At 40.6% G+C, this 9,451-nt stretch overlaps 1 protein-coding gene across 1 annotated transcript; it reads right to left on the bottom strand.

Moving 5' to 3' along the window:
• Positions 1-199: 199 nt before the first annotated feature.
• LOC138603267 (solute carrier family 35 member F2-like) lies at positions 200-7,071 on the bottom strand. The gene is made up of 9 exons (XM_069674952.1): positions 6,986-7,071; positions 6,212-6,317; positions 3,576-3,748; positions 3,154-3,281; positions 2,908-3,067; positions 2,609-2,765; positions 1,394-1,446; positions 1,135-1,289; positions 200-950 (listed from the first exon to the last, which is right to left on the bottom strand). Exons 2-9 carry the CDS (start codon positions 6,298-6,300, stop codon positions 738-740), a joined length of 1,128 nt encoding a protein of 375 aa, XP_069531053.1. The 5' UTR covers positions 6,301-6,317; positions 6,986-7,071; the 3' UTR covers positions 200-737.
• Between the last annotated feature and the right edge of the window lie 2,380 nt (positions 7,072-9,451).

Raw genomic sequence — 9,451 nt, 5'->3', positions numbered from 1 at the left:
AACCTTTGTGTTACCTCCTCTGGCAAAAGACCATGGCTTAACAAACAATGTCATCAATTAAAATCTTCACGATTATTTCTGTAAATTTAAGGGCAGCGCAAAAGGTAATAAAGACAGATTACCATGTTGCTTTATTAAGCTGTTATGCTGAACTATGGTGTCAAACAACTTAGAAATTATGTAGAACAATAGAGCATATAAAAATGTATTTAATATTAAAAAGGTAACAGTCTTGCTGCATGTTCACATGCTTTACATTTGGCAACACAAGGTAAACAAAACCATGTCATTTACAGTACGTTCTTTACCAGATGAAAATTGAAACAGCGTCAAAGGCAACCAAAGTGAAATACAACTTAGTGATTGGCCTGTGTCCATCTCAAAATGATGACACAATACAGCGATTTAAAAAAAAAAAGGCATAACTGATGTTTTGTAAAACATCAAATATATTAAAAATGAAATAAAAATCAGTTTAGGGACAATAAATAGCAGCCATATTGGTGCATAAGTGCAGTAACAGATGATATTTCATCACTGTTTGTAAAGAATTATCTTTAAAAACAACCTTACATAAAAGGAATGAAAAATGTCAATTTTAACTTTTAAATAATTAAAAGCAACTGCGATTCTTTGATTATGAAAATGCAAAACAGCAAAAAAATGAACTTCTGTAACAATATAATGAACTTCTCTTACAGCAGAAAGACCCTTATCTCTCTTCAGTGAGTCTCTGGTCACAGTGCAGCCACAGCTGTGACAGTCTCAGTCCTCTCAGTGTCTCTTTCTGCAGACAGCAGGCGGCTAGAGGAACCCTCAGCGATGCCATCAGAAGGATCTTCATCTTCACTGGAGCCGGACTCCGGTAAAGCAGAGTACGTGGGAACGGCGTTGAACATGATGAAGCCCACAGTGATGACGACGAACGAGATGATGTACAGGGTTGAAAACTGAAGAACAGACACAAGAGAGAGATGTTACCACACTTCCCACGCCAAAAAAAACATAACATTCCTGTATTTTTAAGGACTTATTAAGTTGCTCGAAGAGGTTCATATTGGAATTATTCAAAATGGACAAAGTGGTTAAAAAGATCTGAACTGTGAAGACATTTTTGTGAGTATAAATACTCACTGTGTAGTGGAAGAGGAAGATGCCACAGAAGAGGCTGAAGAGGTCAGCTGTGAGCAGGGAGAGGTTGACCGCAGTAGCGCTGGTCATCTTCACCACCACAGGCATGAAGCTGTACAGAGCGTACATACACAGCGCGTAGACTGCAAACAGCATCGCTGACGAACAAGAAGAAGTTTAGTGGAATTCAGCAGTTCTGTTACACAACTATCATCATATCTCAAATTATTCTGGAATTTGACAAGACAGAGCGTTAACTTACAAATTTTGAAGTCCCACTTTATTGCTGCTACCGCACGAATTTCAAGAGCAGCTCTGCAAAGGAAAGTTATCATGGTGAGGAAACACTTTTTTATGCTTTAACACTTAATTTACATGAAAAACACAAACAAACGTAATGTGTCATTAATTCCTGGGTATATTTTGTAGTATGTTAGTAAATATGACAGTGTCTTATTAATCTAAAGTATTGCACATTAGATTTTGTCGACAGCATCCACACCAGAAGAAGTTCAAGATAAGTTTTGCTGTAAAACTAAATATGGGAACTTGTAAAAACTTATATTGCACCGCTGCAGAAGACTAAAATAGCTGGGCATGGTTATGTCTACGATATCTGAAAAAATTATGAAATCGCTTCAAAAAGGGTATGTCTTATGCATTATGCCAAACAAAGACGATATCTTTAATGTTATTATAATAAAGGAGCAATTCTTCCCTTGAAAAAGCCGCTGTCAGTCAAAGCTGGTGTTCTCTTTAATCGATAGAAGCAATAATATTTGAAATTGCCGCAATGGCTGTGGAGAAAGTTGTACAAACAGCTCGTGGTTTTGTCATTCTACATTCCTACAACACCCAGCATGCATTGTGCCCCTCCCTCTGAAAGGAAAGGCCCAGTGAAAGATGCTGGAGTGAAATACTACTGTTTCTCTGCAGGCAATGGCTCAGAGCGGTACAGAATCCGAAATACGACGAGAATATACCGGTGGATCGTCTAAAAAATCTTCGGGTCTGCTGTCTACATTTCAAACCTGACGATTCTGAACGAGACATGACATCGGAGGCGGGCGTCCTACATTGAGGAAATGTAGTTTAGCAAGCTCCCTGGCCTATCCGCCTCTCCAATGGGCCCTGGAAAACCTCCGCCAGATGATGCGTTTTACGTAGTCTGGCGGAGGTTTTCCAGGGCCCATTGGAGAAGCGGATTGCGTCCTCCAAAGGCACAGAGCGAAATTGCACTTTTTTTCTACCATAAAGGCATTAGCTCCCAATGATAGCATGATGGGACTGAGGTTGAAAATCAGGGAACTGTCCCTTTAATTATTATGCCGTCTTACTATGCTTTCCACATCTTTATAACTCATGTCTCCTGAAGGTCTCCAGTGTAATCCAGAGAGCTTTGTTTCCATGGTTAACACTTACATTGTACTTTGTTGTCATGGATCAGATTATATGAGGGACTGAAACATTAACTCACAGCTGTATGCCACTGATGAGGGTCCCAAACAGCCCCATCATGCCCAGGAACTCGATGCGGCTCAGGTTCTTCACTGTGTACTCCTGGCACACGTTGGATACAGCGTATAGGACAGCGCTGAGGAGGACCAACCCGTCTCCCAGCACTACATCACTACCTGCACAGAGAACAAGGTCAGTTATACAGTAGGTATGCATTTTATAGGTTAAATATATAAGGAATTCATTTAGAAACTTTTGAGCAAGAGGCCAAATGTTTTGGGAAGGGAGGAAAAGTAAAAGTTGGTTCCTTGTCCTTACTTGAGCCCTGGTCTCTTCCAGCCAGGATGTCGGCTCCCACCATGGCACCCACCCCCACCAAACACACAACCACAGCTAAGAAGTGGACCAGCCTGTAGCGAGTCTTCAGGAAGAACCAGGACAGCAGCATCAGCACCGGGATCACAAAGCAGTCCAGCAGCTGAAACACACAGGAAACAAATTAATGATTATTCATCTCATTATTTTAACAGTTCTACCCTCGAACCTGATTCTGTTGTCTCTCACCTGTATACTCGTCAGAGTGGTGAACTGGTAGGCCTTCACAACCGTATAGTTTGCCTCCACATCCACAAGACCCATCACCAGATATTTCCACCACTTCGTTTTTAAAATCTGTATGATGTTCCTGTCACCTGTAGAAACAAATTAGGTTTACTTCTGCGTGAGCAACAGAAACTAAGTTCTGTTTTTGACATGACATTTAAAATTACACACTGAGCTACAACTCGAAAGAGCTGCTGCTGTCTTGTTTCGGTAAAGGGGTGCAATCTTAAATAGGGGAGACAAGTTCTGGGGAAACAAAGTTCCTCTTCTGCACAGCCAGTATTTGCATTTAAATATGTGTTCTTTTAGCTCAAAAACAACAACAAAAATTCCTGAAGCAACTGATTAAACATGAATTTGAAAGAGAGTCCAGGTATCCTGACCTTGACGTGTACAGAGGATGGTGGTATAGACGATCAGCAGCATGGCGTAGTTGAGGAAGCTCTGCAGCATGGGCGTCTCCACCCCGGCATCGGCCAGGTACTGACAGCTCACTGCTGTCCCACAGATCAGCAGGGACAACACCTGCCCCATCACAATGGTCTTCAGCAGACGCCTGGGGAGTCAACAAGAACATTTTGCGTCAAATACACAGGCTGGAAACGTATATAATATTGTGCAATCCAACTCAACAGATCCCTTTTGACTTGTCAGACTCATAAAGGTGCTGCAGGGGAAGACGGAGCTGAGCCCAAAGGCAAAGCTCTCGTTTTACAAGTTCATCTACATTCCAGTGTTCATCTGTGATCATAACGCGCTCTTTGTAATGACTCAAAGGATTCACAAATGCAGACAGTTAAAAGGAGATTCCTATTTGAGCTTTAAGTAGACCAAGGTTGTTTGAGCATCTGATCAGTGTGTGTTCTTCCAGCCTGGTCCGACTGACACAGCTTACAGCAACTATTTTAACCTTTAATGCATTTTGATTGTAGACTGGCAAGACTAGACTTGTAGTCTAGACAAATTAATACCTCTTTCATTGCCACTCTCCTCTGAATGATGTTACAGTGTTACAATTTCATTTAGTAGACGCAACACAAGCAACAATCAAGACAGGAGGGAATGAAGTCACTAAGTGCCAACAAACAGCTTCAAGTGCGATCGGACACTGGTGACAACAAGCAGTGCACAGGGTGTAAAGAAGTACTTTTTTTATACATATCATCATCAACAAAGTCAATATCTTCATCATCATCGTCATCATCATCATCATGAATATCCTAATCGACTTCAACAATATCCTCAATGTCATCATCATCAATAGCATCAACATCATTAAGGTCAGAGGTGTTCATAAAGAGCTGGGTCTTTAGCTCCTTCTTAAAGGTGAAAGGGACTCTGCAGACCGAATGGAGTTTGGTAGCTCGTTCCACCACCTGGGGACTACTGAGGAGAAGAGTCTAGTTAGAGACTTAGTGTGATAGGAGTACCAGCTGTCTTTCATTGGCGAAGCGTAGTGGGCGGGAGGAGTGGAGACCTGGATGAGGGCGTTCAGGTAGGCAGGAGCTGTTATTGTTGCTGTTTTGTAAGCGAGCAACAGGGTTATGAATTTGATGCGAGCGGCAGCTGGGAGGCAGTGGGGGGAAATGAAGAGTGACGTGTGCCATTTTGGGTTGATTGAAAACCAGTCGCGCTGCTGCATTCTGGATCATCTGCAGAGGTTTGAATGTGCATGCAGGAAGGCCTGCCAGTTGAGAGTTGCAGTAGTCAATGTTTGATATCACGAGAGCCTGTACCAGCAGCTGTGTTGCATGCTCTGAAAGGTAGGGTCTGATCTTCCTGATGTTGTACAGGGCAAATGGACATAACAGAGCAATCTAGGCCACGTGAACACAACCAAAACTACTGATTGTTGTGGTCAAAAGTGTCCTGTAACCACACCCGCAGAGTGATGTCACAGAGCACTAATACTCATAATAATGAGCGTGTTGGCGCGGGTTTTTCAGACCCGGGAAGACCCGCTTATAGATGCCGATTGTCTCGTTTCCCATTGACGGTGGAGTATACCCCTGTCGGTCTCTTTTCTGCTGCGACACCGTCTGACGTCACAGAGGCTCCAGAAACAGAGGTGAACAACAAACCTCCCCTGGGATCAGAAGAAGCTCTCTCACCTCGCTCTCTTGCTAGTGTTGCTGCATCTTGCATGAAAAAGAAAAATTCGCCGTTGCATGTTGTTCTTCTGTATTTATGCGACGGCGGCCAGAACTTGCGCGTCATAGAACTGCACCGGAAAGGGTGTGTTCCTATCATTGTCGATCGGAGCCGAGGCAATAATTACCCGGGTCTACCGCAGAGTCATTTGACCCGGGTCTGAATGCCGATTGTAACCTTTCCCACTAAGCAAAAAAGCTGGGTGTTAGTGGGTTTTTTGACCAGTGGGAAAGGGGCTTTACACATCCTTTAGTACACTTCTATTTCACAAAATTTTCAGAGGGCTTTAAGCTGCTCTTTAAGACTCTATCTGACACATATTTTGAGAAATGGGGATAAAAAACAAACTACATACACACATTTGAACATGAGGAAGGCTAGAATCAAGTTGCTGCTAAGTTGTTTAAGACAGAACAGCTTTTCAGTGTCTCTGGATATATGATTTTGTTTTCATTTGTTTGTTAATTTCTGTTCTTTTGCGATCTATTTACTATTTTACAGTTGGAAGTAGGGTCTAATCTTTAAAAACAAACATGGTGTGTAGAAAGCAAAACATAATGAAATACATGGCGTGTGTGTGGGTAACTCAATCCTCTGCTGAAGACCTTTTTCTCAGAAGACATTTCAACTTAAGGGAAAACTGCGGGTTATAATAATAACATTAACAATGGCTCTGTTCTATCCCAGTGTCAGAGTAAGCCAGGACCCTGAAACTTAAGCAGCTAACTGGAATTCGGCCATGATAAATTTCATTATTTACACACGTGCTTTTACTAATCTGATAAGAAAACAAGTGCCTTCTGTAAAATGGTTAACAAGAGCACATGGACTTGTCTTTAACTTGAATGCCTGATACAGTGCTGCTTACCATGTGAACACGTCCCTCAGGTTGTAATTGTATAAACCACATGCCACCCTACATTTCCCACACTGTCTCTCCTCTTCAGGCCCCTCCATGTCTTTGACGGCTAAACCTGGGGAGAAAGAAAGAGAGAAAAAAGAATTAGTGTCTTTAACGCTTAATGTCAAGGAGAATAAGGCACCAAATCTGCACAGGAATGTGATGTATCTCATGTGGCTGTGACCATAAATCTGCCTGATAGTTTCTCCAATCTATTTTGTATTGTCAAAATAATGGTTCAACATATTTTTGACCTAATATTTAACCTTGTTTCTAAATTCTAAAGCATACCTAGTGAGACTTCAAATTAACTTGCTTGCGAAAGGTCATTTGATCCAGTCGGCACAGGCTACAGCACTGTAGCTCTTAAGTTAACACACTTAAAGAATAGGTTTACATTAGAGGCGTTGGCGCTTTTAGGGTGAGCAGGTGAGCACGTTTTGTACACGTTTAACTATATTCAGCCATAGTTAGGACATTTAATTGAATAATAATTAATACCGGATTCTAAAGCAGTCCTGTATTATACATAATCCGCGTTTAGTTATGTTTAGGTTAACGGAATGGAGTAGTAAGAAGGACAGCAATATTAAATTGTCATTTTTCTCAATGCAGTTTGGTCTACGCGCGAGTGACAGTGTCATTCATCAGGGCTTCCTCAAAATACAAATGGCTGTGTAACACAGTGACGGAAGTAGAAGCTCTATTCTTAGAAATTGTAAATAATGTATGTGTACGTACGTTTTCTTCTTCAGTCATGGCAGGTATGGGAAATTCTCCTTCAACGATGAATTTTCATGTTGTCAAAACCCCACCATCCACGCGGGGCAACTTCTCACCCTGAGTGAGTCAATCTAACTTCGTGCTGTTTAGGACCGCCCTCTGTGCTGTGATTGGTCAAGGAAGAAACTAATGTGACGTCCGCACCGTGCAGTCAAGCTTGGTCTGGTGCTGATGAGAATCAAAAACGATTTTAACTCGCTTATAAGATTGAGGATAAACAAATTTAGAATACTCAAACTCAATGGTAAAGGAAGTGCTCATAATCCTTCCTTTCTAAGCAAGTGCTAACACTGCATTGTCAAAATAGGATGAGTAAAGTTATTTACAAAAAAGTTGGAAATACAAACAAACAATTGTACTCAACGTCTTTAAAGATTTTCACCTGTGACAATATTTTTTTGAAAGGAAGACAACGTTAAAGCCCTCAGTCTAGTCACATGAGCAACTCCTGTCTCACACATTCCCTCCCCCTCCCAACCCTGCCCCCCTCTTTGGCCCTTTGCCCACTTTTTTAAGCGTCTTCCACCTCGATGCAGTGGCAGGAGTTAGATCTCTTTGTTAAAAGGTAACTTCACCCCCAACTCACAGTCTAAGTACTTCCTTCACCACCAACCTTGACTGAATCTTCATGTAACTTTTCCACCCATTTCCCTCCACCAGATGTCTGTGTCTAGCTCCACTGTCCCCCTTGTTGTCATTGTATGAAGGTAAAAATAATATCTTGATTGCATGAGGAAACATTTGACCGAGATATTCAGCCAGAGAAAGAATGTAAACAAACTCCACACTGATTGTAAGAAACAAAAACTGTCCTTGAAGCCCTGCAGAGATTTTGTCCTTGTCTCCAATTGTACTCCCAATGTAACAAGAAAATAACACTTTATTTGTGTGTTGTAAACCAAGGGTGTCAACTCTTTTCATTCTGCAATTAATGTAGGGGTGTAATTAGTTGCTATCCCCGCTTCACCAAAAGGAATCATTCAACACTAAAGTTGTTCTAATTCAGAGATATCTTTCTAAAACATGTTGAATTTTTGTTAGGAAGACTAAAATACTTCCCTGCATATATAAAGAGCAGGCAGGGTTGTGTCACACATGACACCTGAGTGGATCTTGTGTGCGAGCCACAAAATGTAATGACAAAGTCAGACACAAGGTAGGAGTTAAAATACATTTTAATTAAAAAACTAAAGAATACACAAAACATTATATCTTATCTGACCTCCCGACCCTTCCTTACTGCTATTCAAAGTTGTGCTCAGATGTTGGAGGTTGACTTTACACTTCAAAATCAGTATTATTGTTTCAAACCCCTCAAACAGTCCAGAAACATATCTTGTAATATGTTGATTAAAAACTTCAAAAGAACTTTTAAAACATTGAATATGTTGTAAATATAACACATGATGATGATTTGATTAAAATAAGTATGATGAAGTTTGCAAAAACTATTTTTATGTGGTGATTCATTGTTGGCTTGAATAAATCAGATTCCTTTATGACTCGTACCAAACTTATTATGTCAATGGAAAAATGTATTAGTCTTAGAGAAAGAAGTATTCTACACAGGATCAGATTATCAGAAAATAAAAGAAGGAAGAAAACTGAACAACTTCTTAAATCTCTTTATTTCATGTGTTTTTAAAGCTCCTGTGAGGAACTTTTGGTTTGTGTTGACTTTAGCGCCCCCTGTGGACAAAGTCATAAAGTCCTATGTATCGCTCACTTTAAATTTTTGCCCTGGAAAATGTAAACAAAGGCAGCGTGCAGTTCCTCCTGCCAGCAGTTTCAGGCATTAAAAATAACTATGGAAATAATGGCTCTTGTCGCTTATGATCTTTTTTGCTGTTGTAGGCCATATAGAGTAATCAGAATTAATTTCAGTCTGTTTCATAACGAGTAAAAAAAACCTTTAAAGTCGAGGTGAAATGTAAAATGTAATTTTAATCCTTTTAGACCACATCCCCGGCAATATTGTGCATCTATTTGACAATATAGGCAACAACAAAAAAACAGAAAATCCATTCCTTTGTATTCTTATATCAAAATCTGATCATTTTTTTCTTCCGGTAAAGCTAAATTTCACGCGTGCTTACGTAAGTTAGCACCAAACAATTTCAACCAATCAATCTGCAACATTTAGCCGCAGAGCACCAAGAACGCTCGGTCAGCTAGCTAGCTACTGCGCTGTGGAGAACGTCTGTCTACGCCCACTTCTCAACGATCAAATCAAATCCCTCTAATGATATGTTCCGACTGCACGTCCTGTTTCACTTGGAAATACGTAACGATATGGAAGCTAGACACTTGACTTTAAATAAAACATGATATAGCCGTATTCTCATGCTCAGAATGACTTGTTCCAAGATTACAATGTGGATAAACTTTATATACAACATGCACATACATCATATTGGTATGATC

This window comes from Semicossyphus pulcher, unplaced genomic scaffold, assembly GCF_022749685.1.
Source record: "Semicossyphus pulcher isolate SPU_LCO1_2020_fin unplaced genomic scaffold, fSemPul1.0.p SCAF_10, whole genome shotgun sequence".
Taxonomy (NCBI): Eukaryota; Metazoa; Chordata; class Actinopteri; order Labriformes; family Labridae; genus Semicossyphus; species Semicossyphus pulcher.
This window is presented reverse-complemented; position numbering and strand designations above follow the sequence as displayed.

Bases quoted from the DNA above. Each gene is read 5' to 3' on its own strand.
- LOC138603267 (XM_069674952.1), bottom strand. From the start codon at position 6,300: ATGGAGGGGCCTGAAGAGGAGAGACAGTGTGGGAAATGTAGGGTGGCA. The intron at 3,282-3,575 runs GTCAGGATACCT...TTGTTTCTACAG, and splicing joins CATCCTCTGTACACGTCAAG to GTGACAGGAACATCATACAG. The intron at 3,068-3,153 runs GTGAGAGACAAC...TGTGTGTTTCAG, and splicing joins CCACTCTGACGAGTATACAG to CTGCTGGACTGCTTTGTGAT.